The 18,121-nt window shown below is 38.6% G+C and overlaps 1 protein-coding gene across 1 annotated transcript in view; it reads left to right on the top strand.

Annotated features, from left to right (window-relative positions):
- CAPN11 (calpain 11) overlaps positions 1-12,444 on the top strand; it is a 44,099-nt gene extending 31,655 nt beyond the window's left edge. The window contains exons 11-22 of the mRNA XM_026695568.2: positions 905-1,074; positions 1,187-1,198; positions 1,615-1,826; positions 2,099-2,138; positions 4,085-4,150; positions 5,167-5,224; positions 5,358-5,422; positions 7,433-7,501; positions 7,634-7,712; positions 9,802-9,918; positions 10,426-10,484; positions 10,891-12,444. Coding sequence (XP_026551353.1) covers positions 905-1,074; positions 1,187-1,198; positions 1,615-1,826; positions 2,099-2,138; positions 4,085-4,150; positions 5,167-5,224; positions 5,358-5,422; positions 7,433-7,501; positions 7,634-7,712; positions 9,802-9,918; positions 10,426-10,484; positions 10,891-10,917 — 974 coding nt within the window. The 3' untranslated portion in view covers positions 10,918-12,444. The remainder of the gene's footprint in view (positions 1-904; positions 1,075-1,186; positions 1,199-1,614; positions 1,827-2,098; positions 2,139-4,084; positions 4,151-5,166; positions 5,225-5,357; positions 5,423-7,432; positions 7,502-7,633; positions 7,713-9,801; positions 9,919-10,425; positions 10,485-10,890) is intronic.
- Positions 12,445-18,121: the final 5,677 nt, after the last annotated feature.

Here is an 18,121-nt window from a genome sequence, read left to right as displayed (position 1 = left end):
AAGTTGCCAAGGTTGGAGACCCCTGCTATAGATTACATATCATCCTTGAGTTACGACAGTTCACTTTGCAACTGTTTGAGGTTACAACATAACTCCCCAAGTACTTACGACACAATCTCGAAGTTATGAATGTTGCAGTGCCGCAATAGTCATTCACACTTATGAATGATGGCAGAGTCACTGCAACATTCACCCTGCCTATTCCTCAACCCCAACCCACCAGGTCTCCACAGGAACTGGTCCTGTGGAGACTCACTTACCTTGTGATGATCTAACGAGCCACCGGTTCCTTTGTCTGCTTTAGTGGATTCGTGCAGAACAGGGGCCTAAAATAGTGGGAGATCATGCGAGATCTTTAAGCCTCTATTTTTGATGAACTAAGACCTGTACCAAATCCACCCAAAAAGCATTTGCAACCTGACGAGACTTTGGGACAGTAGAATTTCATTGCTTCAAGTTTTGTGGGCTTGCAAATACTTTTCACACCGAGAGTGGAAGCTTCTCAGGGATGAGGTCATGGCCCCCAGAAGCTTCTAGTCTTGGCGTGAAAAGCATTTGCAAGCCTTTGGGAGGTTTGAAGCAATGCGATATCACTGCCCCAAAGTCTCTTCAGGTTGCAAACGCTTTTCACGTTGAGACTACAAGCAGGCAAAGAAACCGCGACGGAGAGGCAGCCTCCATTATATTCATAATTTGAGGATTACCTACCTACATCACATGCAATTAGATTAAAAGGGGGGACCATTTTGACCCTATTGAGAGGGTAGAAGTCTGAAAGTCAGTTCTCTTTTCCTCCATTGATTTTTATTCCTTGACTTGGCTTCTTCCCGGATCTTACTCATTTCAAGTGATGCTATCTAGGTTTGGTACTGAGATTCACTACACTTATCCCTTTGTCTTGCAGCTACGTTCTGGATTAATCCACAATTCAAAATCAAGCTTTTAGAAGAAGATGATGACCCAGACGACAATGAACTGGCATGCAGCTTCTTAGTGGCTCTGATGCAAAAACATCGAAGAAAAGAACGCCACGCTGGAGGAGACATGCATACCATTGGCTTTGCTGTCTATGAGGTAACACCAGATGGTTTTCTGGTTTTCCTATTCTGCAGCAAAGCTTACAGAAATTTGTTCCTAATCTTTCTCCCTCTCTCTCTTCCCCCCCTCTCTCCCCCCCACCCCATAGGTTCCTGAAGAGGTATACCTGAGCTCTACCAATCCATTATTTGATCTTTTTGTGAAGGTGGACAATGGCTGACTGAAATAGGTTGAAATGCAGATAGTCAACTCTCATAAGAAGTTCCTCTCCTCTTACTTGAAACCATCATAAGTTGCCACAACTACTTTGATGGTTACAGTGTATTAAGATACTCAATGCTGTGTATCTTCTGAAACTTAAAAGAGTCAGTTATTAAGGGGGCACAGAAACCTGCCTATGTAAAAAAATAATAATTGAGTGTGTATTTTTTATTTCAAGAAAACTGTTTTGACTTGTATCTTCTCCTTTATGCTTTTGAATTGTGTGTGAGTGTGGTTATACACACATGCATACATTGGTTGGTACCTTGATGGTTGAACCAGCTGTATAGAACCCCTGAACTGCTTCTCTCCCAGGCCCAGGGCTGTCAAAGCGTTCATCTGAAGAAGGACTTTTTTCTGAGGAACCAATCTCAAGCACGTTCAGAGACCTTTATCAACTTGCGAGAAGTGAGCAATCACATTCGTCTGCCACCTGGTGAATACATCATAGTTCCCTCTACCTTTGAGCCTAACAAAGAAGCAGACTTCATCCTGCGTGTCTTCACAGAGAAACAGTCAGACACAGAGTGAGTCCATGCTTTGTGACCTTCCTCTAATATTGGGGTGGTTTTTTTTCCAGAGACCTATAAGTAACCTTTAGGCTTTGCACCTTCAGTCCAAAAATCTCCTGGGGTGTTAAAGAGTTTTCTTGGAGGAAAAAGAAGGCATTGGGCACAAAGTAATAAACAGACTTCAGTTGCATCCATCTCTGAATAGAAGGCAGTAGAAAGAGAATGTTTCCCATGTCTTCTCATTTTTACAAAAGCATTGGAGTCTCTAAGTATTCTTTCTTTTTTAGGGTGCTTGATGATGAGATCTCCGCAGATCTACCAGATGAGGTGAAGTTGAACTACCAGGGGCCGTTCTTTTCTTTCATTGTTCTTCTTCAGTGCAGTATCTGCCAAATGGCCTGGACTTGAGTTCTCGTAATCTTCTTGCATCCTGGCATTGAAATTCAACCCACTTTACAGGCAGAGGTTGAGAAAGAGCTGTTCTATAGAGGGGTTTTAAAAGCTGTAAGATTGGCAGATGTTTTTTAAAAACTTGGTAATGCTTGCTTCCAATTCACATGTTTCCATACTTGGTTTACCTTTCTGAAAACCCGAAGGTTCTCTTACAAATTAAAATAGGCTTGGGTAGAAGGAAAAATAAGAAAGAACAGAAACAAGATGATCCAGGTAATGGGTGTAAGAAGGTTCTAAGTTGATTTTAATGTTGGGAGGATAGAACATATCCTCAGTTTAAGTTTATACATTTCTAGAATATTCCAAGAATAGTTTAGTCTAAACATTGTTTTAGCCAAGTATTGTTTAACATAGAAGTATTCAAGTTTTGCTTAGTCCCCTGCAGCGTCCATATAATCCCCTTGGCACTCGTGTGGATCCAACTTTGACCAAATAAGCCCTTTATCCTAATTTCATTCCTTTTAATTGAGAGGGGAAAAGAAGCTTTAAAGTATCAATTTCTGTGATGGAATGGACACCTGCAGGAGCAGAGAGAGAGCATTTTGGCAACGCAGAGCTTTCCCCGAGAGAGACCTGGATTAAGAGACTGCACAGTCCCAAAGGACGGAGGGAGGGGGGAGAAGGAGAGGTTCAGGGTAACTACACCCTAGAATCTCTCGAGCTATATCTAGTAGCTTAGAAACTTACAGCTTTAGTTTGGCAAGATTTTCTCCATTAGGTGTAAGCAAAGAAAGGATTGAGCTTGATTGAATCTCACTGTCTCATCCAAGCCCAGAATTTCCCTTGCGTCAAAGGGAATTCAGAATTGCTGTAGCTCTGCTGTCAGTGGAGCTTCCCTCCCCTTGGCTGTCTGGATTTCCTGACATATTTGTTTTTCTTCCTAGCATTTGCTGTAAGTCAGGGTCTGCTTTTTTTACATCAGGGGTGTCAAACTTGCGACAACACATTGTCGTCACGTGATGTATCACAAACTTTTTTCCCTTTTGGTAAAACGAGTAGGCGTGGCCAGTATGTGACACATCTGGCCCACGGGCTGTGAGTTTGACACCCCTGTTGTCAACTTATAAAATATTTCTATGGTGTTTTTAGAGTTGCCAACAGAAAGGGGGAGCAGTGTGACAGCTTGCAAACTGAAAGTACTTTCCATAGTTTTCAAAGATAGTAAAAGACAGTAACTAGGTGACTGAAGTTTCTGCCACGCAAAATTCTAACTGGAGAGCATGATTGATGACTCTTGGCTACGGATGTGTCCCATTGGAGAATATGAATTACGATTCACCCAGAGGGTGGGGGAAAACCAGGGTCAAGGGTGATAATGAATTATGTGTCCCAGAGTCAGTTACACCCAGAGTCGGCAGTACCGGATGTTTTAACTCCCAATAAATCCTTTTGAAGTTTTGGAAGTTTGGCTCAAGACTCATGATTTAAATGGGGGTGACTGTCAGAATCTTGATCCCTGTCTTAGAATAACTGAGTGTTGCTCCAGTGGTTGCAATAGGGATTAACCAATTTACTTGTCACCTGAGTCTGAATATGTGAACTGGCCTCAAACCACCCAGCTGACTTTCATGTCTAGAACTCACTGGCACCTGGTTTCTAGCCTGGAGCCTTAACCACTAGATCAAACTGGCTCTCTAATCAAATTCACATTTTAGGGACTTGAATTAATCATGGGACCATAGCCAGCATTTGGGAAATAAGGAACATATAGATGAGGCAGGTTATTCTTTGTGCCTCCTCCATTACATTTAATGGGCCCTTGCCCAGAAGTAGCATATCAATGGCTTAATCGAGTCCTTCTATTTTTTTTGTTTTCTCAGGAAGAAATATCTGAGGATGATATAGATGAAAATTTCAGGAATATGTTCCAGCAGCTTGCAGGAGAAGTAAGTATTGTGCCTTAGCTTTCCTGTGGATTCTTTCTTCTTCCGTTGTTGCGTAGAATGAGGAGTATGGAAAATAGCAGCTAGTTGCTGTGACTAACATAATATTGAGGAGGCTTTAAGGCCATTGCCATTTAAATCAATTTAGTAGAAGAAGCAATACAGGTACTCTTCAACTTGCAACAGCTTCTTTAGTGACCGTTAAAAGTTATAATGACACCGAAAAAAGTGACTTATAACCGTTTTTCACAGTTACAACCTTTGCAGCATCCCGCTGATCATGTGATCAAAATTCAGATGCTGGGCAACTGGTTCATATTTATGACCATTGCTGTGTCCCAAGGTCATGTGATCACTTTTTGCGGCCTTCTGACAAGCAAAATCAATGGGGAGAGATTCACTTAACAGCCAGATTACTAACTTGTTACCTGCAATGATTCACTTAACACCCGGATTACTTAATTTATTATGTGTAATGATTCACTTAACATCTATGGCAAGAAAGATCATAAAATGGAGCAAAACTCAATTAACATGTCTAAACCAAAATTTTGGAGTCAGTTTGTGATTGTAAGTCAAGGACTATCTGTACACTTGAATCAAAGATCTCTTTGATTTAACTGCCTTCAAAGTAATCTCTGAACCTAATTTGGTTCATAGGATATTGTGGGGATAAAATGAGACTTAAAAGCACGTCTATATCATCAGAAGCTTGGGAAAGCGAAACAAACATTTAATTTAAAATTCATATATCATGGTATAATTTTTTTAAAAAGCGGTTGTTATTGGAATAAACTATATGGACTGCAGAGTTCCACACTCAGAATTCCCATGACTGTATCCAGTGTTATGACCATCTTCGGTGATGTTGCAGCCATCCCTTGACACACTTTTGTAGACCACCCTAGGTAGTGTCAACGTGTGAGAAATTATCAGTAATCTACTTTCAGAAGAAAATGAGACTTTTAATACTTTTGACATTTTATAAGCAATTAATTCTCTTTTCTCCATTATTCCAGGACATGGAAATCAGTGTTTTTGAACTCAGAACTATTTTGAATAGAGTCATTGCTAGACGTAAGTACTGCTTAGTTGATTCAGGATTATAGGGAGTGAGATTGTTACATCTTCTTTTTCATATATGTATTCCAAGTTCTACTTTAGAAATAACTTCCTTTATAACTATGGCTCTTTTTCTTACTTTGTTTAGACAAAGATCTGAAGACTGATGGATTCAGCATGGACTCTTGTCGCAACATGGTCAATCTGATGGATGTATCCTCTCTGCTATAAATGAGAGGGATTTTCTGGTCATAATAAAACAGACAAGCAAAATATATTCTATATAGCTTATCCCATGTTAAGCCCCTGGGCTTCTACATTGTTCTAAATTGCAAATTATCCAAACCCATTTAATAGCAATAGCACTTAGACTTATATACTGCTTTACAGTGCTTTACAGCCCTCTCAAAGCAGTTTTACAGAGTCAGCATATTTCCCCCAACAATTTGGGTCCTCATTTTACCTACCTTGGAAAGATGGAAGGCTGAATCAACCTTGAGCCTGGTGAGATTTGAACTTCCAAATTGCAGGCAGCCAGCAGTAAACAGAAGTAGCCTGCGGTACTGCACTCTAACCCCTGCGCCACCATTTAAGCTAGTGTATAGCTTGTTTTGTCTCTCTGTGGAGTTTGTCCTGGCTGATAAGTGGTCCAGATATGTGTTAAGGTGGTTTACGATACTGTACTAGAGTTTATTCATGTTTTGTATATTGTCTTGATACTCTGCTCACAAAAGTATTCATTCTAGCACTAGTAGTAAGGCTTTACAAATGTTATGGGTTGAGAGTTAGTTGGAAATTAATTACAGATCTTATTTGGGGGGGAGGAATACCCTTATCTTTACTTCTGTTATCTTGTTCAGATTTTTTTCTTCAATAGGAGCACTGATGTAGCATAAGGAACCTAGAGTTGATCACTGGGGGAAAAATTCTGAACAAATAAATGGAATTAAGCTATGAGATGAAACTACTTTTCATTATATTGATTCAAGCCCCTTCAGGAACAACAGTGATTGGCAAGTGGCTTTGTAAACAAGCTTTAGCAAGGCAACACATTTTTCTTACCAATAATTATAACAATGATGGCTAACCTTTTGGGGCTCCTGTGCCAAAAATTGTGCGTGCGCTTGCATGCTTGCACTTGCAATGCGTGCGCCACCCCACGTCCCCTACACATGTGCATGCAATCCCCACCCCCACCGCCCCCTTACCTACACTGCACCTCAAGGCTGATTTTCAGTGGGTTTGAGGCCTTTTTCGTCCTCCCAAAGGCTTGAGGAAGGCTTCCACAAGCTTTGTAGGCCGAAATCTAGCCCCATTTCATCACTTCCTGTTTTCCCTGTTTTTCCGAAAAAGGTCTCAAACCGGCCAAAAATGAGCTGTGAGGCATGCATGTGCACAATGTGGTAAGTTTGCCTGCAGCTCATGTGCCGGCACAAATGGCTCTGCATGCCACCTGTGGCATGCGTGCCATAGGTTCACCATCACGGAAGTATAATAATACAGGAACTGGGCATGGCTACTCTAGTAAAGAGAAGGACCATGGGAGACATGATAGCAGTCTTCCAATATTTGAGCGGGTGCCACAAAGAGGAAGGGGTCAAGCTATTTTCTAAAGCGCCTGTAGGCCAGACAAGGAATAATGGGTGGAAACTGAACAAGGAGAGATTTAATCTGGAAATAAGGAGAAACTTTCTGACAGTGAGAACAGTCAACCAACGGAACACCTTGCCCTCGGAAGTTGTGGGAGCGCCATCTCTTGAGACCTTCAAGAAGAGATTGGACTGCCATTTGTCAGAAATGGTGTGGGGTTTCCCGCTTGGGAGGGAGGTTGGACTAGATGACCTACAAGGTCCCTTCCAATTCTGATTATCTGTAACTACTTGCTGCTGTTTTATTTTTCCCTTGGTTTGAGAAGAGCCTATTGTAATAACAACTCTAGACTTAGTTGTCTGGGTCATATGTCATAGACATATAGTCAAATTCATTCTAAGGTACCAATAAACAATTTTAGAAATAGTATGAAAGAGCAGGTTATATTGGATGAACATAGAAAGCCCAGAATCCTGCCAACATTATTTATGGGTTCTGTATGCATGTTCTGGACTTCATAAAGAGGTAGAGTACTATTTTCCCATCAATTTACCAATATTTCCCCAGACTTTCAGATTATAGGCCATTCTTTTTACCTTTTGAGGTTCTCTCCTTGACTATTTTGCTCTTCAGAAAGATGGCAGTGCCCGTCTGGGTCTTGTAGAATTTCAGATATTGTGGAACAAAATCAGGAACTGGCTGGTAAGAGAGATATGTTGCATATGTGTGTGGTCAGCACAGCTTTTGGTGGAAGATGGTGTTTAAAGATGACAAGAGGGTATGGGAAAAGTAATCTTAAGCACTTTTTTGGTTTTTTGTTTATGTGTGGGGCAGAATGTATTTCGCCAGCATGACCTGGATAAATCAGGAACTATGAGCTCTTATGAGATGCGTCTGGCCTTGGAATCAACTGGTAAGTCTGGAAGGGATGGTTGGAAATGTAAAAACATAGAGGGAACCTACTTTCATATGTGGTGGACCTGTAAAGAAGCCCAGAAATACTGGCAAAAAATTAGAAAATGGCTGGAGGAGATAACCAAAGAACAAATCGAATACAAACCAGAGTTCTTCCTACTAGGGATCTCTGATAAACATTTTCCTAAAAAGACGAAATATATAATAATTCATATTCTAACTGCGGCCAGATTAGCATTTGCCCAGTGCTGGAAATCATCCTGTTTACCTACAGATCAATTGGTCATTCAGAAAATATGTGACTGCGCAGAAATGGACAATTTAACCATAGCTCTTAAAAATAAAGAGTCTTCAGCATTTGATAATAATTGGAATGCGTGGTATAATTGGTTATATCAGAGATAAACTGTTCAATGAATAATGGGTAATTTAAGCATAAATAGTGATAAGATGTGTATATTTAAAGTAAGGTAGGAGAATTGGATCTTGCAGACTGTCAAAAAGAATATCTGTCTGGTTTTAACGTATTTTCTTTTTCTTCCGTCTCTTTGTTTTTTTTCTCTCTTTTATACTTCTTTTTCTCCTTTTTCGGTTCCAAGACCGAGCGTTTTTTCCTCTCTCTTTCCCTTCTTTCTTTCTTCTTTTTCTCTCTCTGTTACATATGTAATGTTGTTATGTTATTTTTAATTGTAAATTCAATAAAATTTATATATATAAAAAAAGAAAACGCTGAGTTGATAGGTGTAGGAATCTTTATCAGCCAAAGAGACTGACAATTATGCAGCGTAGTTTGAATTTTCATTTATTTCATTTATGCTGAATAATGGCTTTATTGAACTGTTCTATTATTTCCTGCAAAAACAATCAATGGAGGGTGAAAGGAGAGCGAAATCCCTTTCTCAGGCATGGAAAATAAAGCTAATCATAAATATGGGTTGGTTTCCAGCCTCCCAGATTGGCTATGAGAACTTTGGAAAGTGCTTGGGCACCGATGCTAATGCTACTTTCACATTCTGATTTGGACATCTTTGCATTTGAGAACATTAATGAAAATTGCAGTTCTGTGACAAATGAAAATATGTTATTCATGTTGTTGAACTTAACCGTGCAAAGCTCCAGATAGTACAATCATTTCTGCTCCTGCCAGAATCTCCCCCCCCCTTTTTTTTACATAGTTTGTTTGGAAACAAAAGAAATAAAATAAGCATTGTGGAGCTTCTCCTGTCCTTGATTGTACAACTTTTTAATGAAAAAGCCTTGACTATTCAGGTACCTCCAAGTATGGGGTGTGGCTTTGCCTTTCCTCTCTTTATCTTCAGGAAGTGCTAAGAGAAATCCAGACTTAGTTGTCCTTATGATTCAATAGAAAGTTGTAGGCTTGATCCTCCATTTTCTATTTTTACTAGACATGATCTAGAAGAGAATTTTTACTCCTCTAATTCTGAGGATATTGCCTTGAGAGTTCAAGTTCCCAGTCAGCACTCTTAATCTTGTATAGGTAATTTAATAATTGCTTGTTCAATTAAATGAAAAGGACTCCTTTCTACATCTCAATCTTGTTCCTCCAAGGAAAATCTCACTTAATAATATAACTCATGATGCACTATTAGAGAGCTTTTCCCTGGAGGAGTAAGATAGACACATCCTTTCCCCTCCATTGTGCATTTAAGATATGATTTCTGTAAGAAAGATTCTTAGGAAAAACATCTTATCCTAGAGTTTCTCTTTGCTCACTCCAAGGATTATTTGCTTTTGTGGTAAAACAAAACAAACACTAATGTGATTTCTTACTGCAAATACATGCAGATCAATAAGTTAGTATTTCCATTGCATTTTTTACAAACATGGTAGGATTTGCTTCAAGCCTCTAGCAGGAATTCACTCGGAGCACCTGCTTGTGCATTATAAATATAGATAATTCCAGCAACTGAGTGATTCTAGGCTCCTTTTTAAGATATGTCATCTAATGGGGTTATACCTAGTATTTTTCAACTTTCCTGAGTTTTTAAATCATTTCCTGAATCTCTTCTAGTACACCTCATGACTTTCACTCTGTCAAGATTAATGTTCCATTTCTAAATCTTTAGGTTTTAAACTGGACAACAAGTTGCATCAAGTGATAGTGGCACGCTATGCTGATGAATCAATGGGTGTGGACTTTGATAACTTTGTCTGCTGTCTAGTCAAGCTGGAAACTATGTTCAGTAAGTGTTTACAGTGAAGGGGCTGATAAGGCAGCCACCCCCAGAGGCAATTAATAACCCTCATTTCATGTAGATTCATATCCAATCACAATATGTGAATTTCTGCTTTATGTTTGCAGTGCAGCAAAAACAATTTGATGCTTAAAAAAAACAGCCTTGCTACACCAAATCCTTAAACTGTGAAATGGAAGGGAGGGAGGGAAGGAAGGAAACTCCTATTGAGGTATAAATGAATTCTAAAATCAGCTGATTATACAATTCATTTAAACCTCCATAGATATTGATGTAGCACAGCCATTTTAGCTCCCCAGATGACCGCTCTATTACTACTGAGGTAAATTGGGTCATTACCAAAATCACCTCATTTTTTAAATAGTTATCTATTCCTTTGACTATTCAAGGTTTGATGTGTGAGCTTCTTTGGGGAGTAGTTGATGATAATGCTGGAATAAAAATTCTTTAGCTAAATGGCTTTTCTCTTTATTTATTTTTTTACAAATTTTTCAGGATTCTTCCGTAGTTTGGATCCAGAAGGTTCTGGGAGTGCTGTGATGAATCTTGGGGAGGTAAGGAGAACCAGACTGTTTTTTTTTTTATTTTTAGAGTCTCTTGGACATCAACTGGATATGGCAGAAAAAATGAAGAAATTAAAAGAGACGGAAGGGAAAAACAAGGTTTAGATCTGCTTTGATAGATAACAGTGTTGTTATTGAATTGTAGGAGAGAAAGACTTGAGAGAAAGCTAAGTTTTGCTTTGAGTACTTTATTCTTAAGATACTCGTGAAATATCCAAGGAGATATTTCTATATCCAAAAAGGAAAAACATTTGGAGGTCTATAAAAAAATAATTCTGACAACTTATGAAAATTAAAGTAGCTTTGACACTTAATTCCTACATAATTCTGAAAAATAGGGCGGATTATAGCCTAGTGTATCATTCTGAGTTTCTTTGTTGTTTTGTTTTCTCCACAGTGGCTGACATTCACGATGTGCGGCTAATGCAGTGATGGAAATTCATGAAGACGACCAGATGGGACTGGACTATCCTGAGTGCCTTCCATATGTCAGATCTGCAGACATCCGATGGCCCATCAACCTGATCCATTCTTTGCCACCGCATCCAGTCCAGAACCTGCTTTTTTCTTCCTCTTGGCAATAGACCCAAAAAATCCTGTGATTTATGTTCTCTCAGATTTACATGTCAGAGCTTCTTCAGGAAGCAGGCTTTTTCCTGCTGTTAGCATAAGTCTTGACAGCAGCATTTTAGGAACTGGTGAAAAAACGACTGAGGGGGCTGAGATGCATGTTTGTTGATTCACTGCATGCATGTTTTAGTGATTTTATTGAGCTTATCAAGCCTTCAGAGTTAGCAAGAGGCAGGATTGCAGTTCAGTTATTTCTCATGATCAGTTAGTCTTTCCCTCTTCACTGGCTATGGCTGATTTTGATCTTGCAAGAAAGCCTCACTTGCTTTCTCTTTGCTGGGCAGTTCACTACTTTGCTTTTTTTCTGTGGGAAAGTTACAAAGGGAATTGTATCCCCGATTCAACTTTCAACACAATGCTTTCTAAAGTAATGCAGTGACACTCTGAAGTTGTGCCAAAGGTTGGTGAAATCAGGCATTTGCCAAGGTGACTAAGAAACTCCGCTGTCACGAAGAGCCACTATTTTCACTCCATGAAGGAACTCAACAGAGGCAGAGGCATAATGCTCAGTTTACAAGCTCTGTTTCTTCCAAGAGATAGGGCTGCATTGAGAGTCCCTGCAGTTCATAAACTGTACCAGAAACAGAAGTGCTCCATATTGAGGTTTCTGATTTTCTTTCACTATTCAATTAGAAAAGCTACTCATCCAAGTCATTAGAACAGACTCAGCTAAGCAGTCTGCCCTGCTAGATTTATACAAAATCCTAGGCAGAAAATGGTTGGAAAACATCTTTACCAATGACCACATTGGAGACAGTGACCCCCTTCCCCTGCATCTAATGTAAGAACAGTCTTTCTGGGTTTATTAATTTAAAGTTTTAAAAACTAACATAGAAAATGGTGAAGTGTGCTTAAGGGTATGCTCTCCTGTATTTTTTTTATTTATCTCCATTAGACTTGGAGATTTTTAACAACGAAAATACTTATTTTTAAAGCAAAACTAAAGTGTCTCTTGAATTTTATGTTTTATACACAGTAATTGAGAACATAAACATATTGCAAACATAGCCTTCGATTTCAGAATATTTTCTGTTCCTATGCAACTAAGGATGTTGTTTTGACGGAGCTTGGTGAATGGGCTAGGCTAGTGTTGAAGTTGTCAACATAGATCAGGTCACTACATGCCTTGTATTCCAAGCTTTAAGAGCAATATCTATGTACAACAAACAATGTGGTTTAATTGAAGGAAAATGTTATTTCTGAGTGTTGTTTCCTGTCATGCCTTTGACTTATCCTTGGCTAAAAATATATCTTTTTTTTTCTGCTAGTAGCTTTAATATTCTGAATGTATCAGAGTGGAATAAAATGTCTTCACATGAAATACATGACTTGTAGATCACTTCTTTACTACTAAGTTGCTGCAGTAATATTTAATAGAATATCCTTTCAAGTAATGCTGCCCATCCTACATTGATTGAATAGGGTCAGGCTAAATGTTCCCATTTAACCTGCAGTTTCATCTTTCTCCAAATGTCCAACTTGCATCACTAAGTAATTTGTGCAAAAGGGGAGTTTGTACTATACAGATATGATCTCAAAATTGTGGTCTCATTTTTGATTAACAAGTGCAAAACAACTATTTATAAGAATATCTACTAAAGCCTAATGCTTTAATTAGAAATGTTGCAGAGGGGATACTACGTTATTGACATTAAAGGAAGATTGAAAGTCTTATGCTTTACTAACCAAATAAGGGAAGTATTTATGTCTTCTGGGCTTTCCTAGGAAGATTATTCATTTGATTAAAAGGATGAGGTCACCACTCCGTAATCTGCTCCCCAGAAAAAGAGGGGGCTGTTTTCTGTATTCAAGTCATATACACTAAGAAAGTGCAGATTTGCAAAGTGCACACAGTAAACAGTAAATTCTTTTGTGAAGAGTTAGGTTTTCAGAAATCTTTACTGTTGCAGGAGAACTAGGACTACCAGATTTGGGCTTTAGAAGTGCAAAATGGCATCATTTTGTTCATCTGTTTCATTTGACATTGTAATCATCCACAGCCTCCACCATTACGCTTGTAATAATAGAGTATTCCCCTGTGCAATATTGGTCCAAACTCATTCACGCCCTTGATTGTGTCCAGAGGCTGGCAATGACCTTACAGCTTTCTTGCAAGGATGTATATACTCTCTTGCTGCCTTAGTCGAAATTGCAACCTATGTAAAATTATAGAAATTTATCAAATTCTGTTCATGTTTGGTGTTTGTGTTTGTGCATGTATGCGTGCAATTTTATTAATAGTGGTTAAAATTATTGGAAACAAATGGATTTTATTAGGAACTATTTGTTAAAGCAGATTTCATAAATATTTCTATAAAAATTTAGACTAGGAAAAAAAATCTACCGATCGGTTCCATGAAAAATGTTGAAATGTACTGTACATTTCCAACAACTAATTATGAAAAATCCAGGGATAAAAATACCATTTATGTTTTTGTTAAACTGAAAAAAATAACATAATGGAAGGGTGCTGTTCCAAGGTTGTATTTACCATGTATTTGCTGTATGTGGTAAGATGGTTAAAATTCAGAAAAGGGGGGGAAGTAAATAGAATTACCAAGCCATATCTGTTTCCAAACAATAGCTGTATTATTTTACAATCTTAAAAATAGTGGGAATTGTCTGCAGATAGAAAAACCTGGTTCTGATGAAAGATTCTTGGAAACTCCAAGGGTTGAATATTATTTCATAAGTTTCTATTGGACTGATTACAATATTTCTGCCTTAATATAGATATGAATTGTTTTACCTGCCATAATCAGCATGGTTGCTTTCATTTTTTTTTTATTTTAGACCAGAAATCGTAGTCTATCAACAAGTGTAACAGAACTAATCAATACGTGTCAAAGTAAGCTCATAAATGTCATCAAAGTAATTAAGTTGAAAGAGTAGAAAAGGTAGAGCTATTAAAGCTATAGAGTTTACACTGATCCTCATGTCAAAGTGTACTGTAGCAATAGGTGGTAGTCTTAATTGATTGCTCTGAAATAGCACTACACATACACAAAAGCTGATGAAAATATAAAATCCAATCCAATTCTATATTTTATCCAGAAACCAGCAGGTGGCATAGTATCTCTTTTAACACAGATTGCAATCCTGCCTCTTAACATTGTGGTTCCTAAAATGCCTGGAAGATTACTGTGGCTTGGTTTAAGAATATAGGGAAGAGTTTGTTGGATTGGCTTAAGGGAAATTATGCTCAGTCATTGCTGTAATATATAATTCAGAATGAGGATTTATAGATCCTCAAAGAATTTACAAATAGCTATCTTAAATTTATGCTGGACTAATATAAAGCAATACGTAAAATAGTATTCCAAGCAAGTAGTCCCTTTTTTTTTTCTTAGTTTGGATTCATATCATATGGAAAGGCTGAAAGAATTTAATACAAAATTGATGTGCCTTGAGCTTTCTGATTTTTGTGTGTTATTTTCGCTCTACTCCAATCGTGGGTTTTTTTTAGAATTATCCTTTTTGGGAAAGTAGAAATGACATAGGGATTATTTCTGTAAAACATTAGAAATACTTTTCTTCTTTAGCTTTGCCATGGCACTGCTCCTGACTGATAATTTTAAATCAGCTGCCAGTTTACAGTATGATTTTTCTCTAAACAATTCAACTGGAATCCAGGTTATTCCCAATTTGAAAGTGTTTTTTTTTGGGGGGGAATTCCCAGAGAGCGATCTAGAGAAAAGAAAAGCTTCTCCTATGTGGCATTAAATATATATATAACATTAAGAGCTGGTTTCCTACAACAGCTGACTTTTGGACCAAATTTTAATTTCTGGATGACTCAAATATATATATATATATGCAGCAGTTTGAGTCATCCAGAAATTAAAATTTGGTCCAAAAGTCAGCTGTTGTAGGAAACCAGCTCTTAATGTTTATCTTAAGTATTTATTTAAATAGAGAAAAAAAACTAACTCTTAATATCCTTCAGCTTGGAATAGTAATAAGCTTTCATGGACTTCCTGTGCTCGTTTAGCATGAGCATTCATCATGCTAGGTGGCTACAACTGAAAAACCGTGTGCCAAGCCTCCAACAAGCACAGTTTGTTCTTTCCTTTCCTGGATATTGCTTCTGTTTCGGTTCAACAGTCCAGAACTCTGGGAGTAAGAAAGGATCCTGACGTTCAGTCTTTAGAGACAGTATATTTAGCACCACACAAAGCATTGCCCTGGTAGGGGTTTGTAGGAGGCCAGTATGCTTTTCCTGTGTTTTGGGATTAAGCTGCACCTCACAGCTGGATATGAAAAACTTCCAGGAAACTTGTATGAATGGAGAAGGTGGAGCTTTCTGTGGCTCACCGAATGTAATTCAGTGTTTGGCAACATCTTTTTTCCATTCCTCTTTTCTCGTGTATGGGTCTCTGAACAGCCCCAATGCATCAGCTTTTGAGGTGTCAACAAAGCCATCTGGAGGCTGTGGCACCAGTTAGCCAGGGTTGGCAGGCTGCCATCAACAGTTCCAGAATCTCAAATTGGACTAGTGTGTTGGGGAGAGGAGACAGAGGACAGAGGTTTTTTTTTTTCCTCCACTTGTAAAACTTTATTCTAGGCATATTCCAATAAAGAATGGCGTGCTGAAAGGAGATGTGACACTCGGGCAAGTGACTTCTTATTCAGAACTTGCCAAACAGAGCTGCATTTCAAAGAACCCCCCTGGGACTGTCTAAAAAACAAACTACTGGAAGTATCTTGCTTGGCATTTCACTTTTGTCACATACCTATATGCTGTTTATTAATAGCGTGCTATTTTGTAATGATTTCCAGGACAATCTACAAGAAAAACAAAGCAATTCATAATTAAAGTCTGCTTACAATAAAATTCAAACTAGCATGCCCGAAATACCTAATCCACCGAGGTAGATCAGGTTGACCAGATACAATAATAAAAAGGTTTCCAGAACATTTTTAAAAATTGAAAAATAGCCTTTCTGTTTGAGGTCTATGGAGATTCTCAATCATCCAGGTCATGGTTGTCCTGAAGATGCTTTTCCAAAAAGCAACTGGACTTTCGGGTGGGCGGGGGGTGTGCTCATTTGAAAACATTTAGCTTTTCATCCAAGAAGCTTCTTTAATTCTTCAGTTTGCTTCTCAGAATTGAAGAAGCTTTTTGGATGAGAAGTAAAACATTTTCACAAACACACAGAAAGGAAGGAAGGAAGGAAGGAAAGGAAGGAAGGAAAGAAAGAAAATGGAAGGGAAGGGAAGGAAAGAAAAAAGAAAGACCAGTTGTCTTTTGGAAAATACCTTTGGGGCTTTCTGTTGGACCTAGCTACCCTAAACAGGATCCATGCCAATGCACTGTTATAAGCAGGAATTGGTTTATCATCAGACCGAGCCACAGGCTACAAATCATGTCTGAGTTCTTCATACACACATTAAAAGTCAAGTCCATAATTGTTTAGTGGAACAGGTAAGCCTGACCTGTATGACTGCCATGACATGAGTTCTGGAGTTCTCCACTATTGGTGCACCTTGTACTGCCCTTACTATATAGAGAGTAAAATATCTCAGGGACCTTCAAGCCATGGAAACCCTTTGGCCTTGGTAGGATGCTGGACAATGTATGGAAGCTTCTAAATTTATTTATTTATTTTTATTTATTTATTTATTTATTTTTGTCAATTGCTTACAAGATAATAGGTGTAAGTATATACATAGTTATGAATACATGAAATGGTCACATATAAGAAAAATAAAAGAAACAATAGGACAGGGACAGTAGGCACATTGGTGCGCTTATGCACACCCCCTACAGACCTCTTAGGAAGAAGAAACCACAGAGTCAGGTAGAGTATTCCAGACGTTGACCACTCTGTTGCTGAAGTCATTTCCTCCTGCAATTCTTTAAACCTATGCATATTCAGGAAAGTTTCAAGCCTCAGAAGATATAGCAAGGTTTATTTCTGTGCTGAATTGAATAGACTTGTTAATCCCTTCTCATTAAAAACTGGCTTCTTTCAGTTGTTGAAGACATATGGTGGTGGGTGGTGGGGCCTTTTACGTTGTTTTTGTGGAACAATACTGCATTTGAAGAAACCCAAATTAGGAAAATGAATTCATCCATATGAGATATCCTAACTAATAATGATGCAATTCAGTATGAGCGCTCACATTTAAATTGCACCCACCATATCTGCTGGGATTCAGAATTGCTTTTTAGTTAAAAATGTGGCCAAATGAAAAGCATGCATTCATGTTTCACCTACAAAATGGGGTTATACTGTATGCAATATTGTGTATATTCATTTAATAGAGAAAAATGTATGACTAATGGAGAAGGCAGTCTAATTACAACATATGCAGACATACTTTATCATTTGGGCCTTTGTATATATGTATAAAAATAATGCTTCAGAATTCCAGAGCCATGTCATTTAATGCCACTAAGCACATTCTCCTTGACATACCATTCCTCTTGGCCATTGGCCGGCTCCCCAGGCACTTCAATCACAAAGAACCCTTAGCACTTTAAACGTTCAGCTGCCTGGCTCCATCCCCACCACTTGCTTTTTCTTCCAACAAGCAACTGCTTGCATAATTCTTCCAAATCAGTCAGCAGTTGAGCAAACACAGGGTGGAGGGGAATCCACCCAGCCTGTGCTCACCTGCTTGTGCCAGCTGCTGTTGCCTACTGCATGCAAAGCTCAGGACCCCCCATTTCACCCATCAGATGGAAGATTTTCCTCCTGTCGCAAATCAAGTCCTACCAGAATTCCAGACTTGCTCAAAAGGCCTTTTGTAGGAGATAAGGTTGAGCGCAGACAAGGCAAATCTCCATGGATGCTCCAGCTGCTGTTATTTTATCATAGGAATGCCTCATTTCCTGAAGCCCTAACATATGCTTTGGGAGAACATAGGTAGCTTGCACTGGGTGGATCCAAGTGAGAAATCATGGCAAGGGCAGCCTGAGTTTGTAGTGAGCTAGGCTATCTTAAGTTTTTTGAAACTTCCCTTAGAAAAAAGAGGAAATCGAGCCACACGGT

Source organism: Pseudonaja textilis, chromosome 1, assembly GCF_049901715.1.
Source record: "Pseudonaja textilis isolate UNSWEBS1 chromosome 1, rPseTex1.2, whole genome shotgun sequence".
Classification (NCBI taxonomy): domain Eukaryota; kingdom Metazoa; phylum Chordata; class Lepidosauria; order Squamata; family Elapidae; genus Pseudonaja; species Pseudonaja textilis.
The sequence above is the reverse complement of the archived record's forward strand: the minus strand, read 5'-3'. Positions and strand labels throughout refer to the sequence as shown.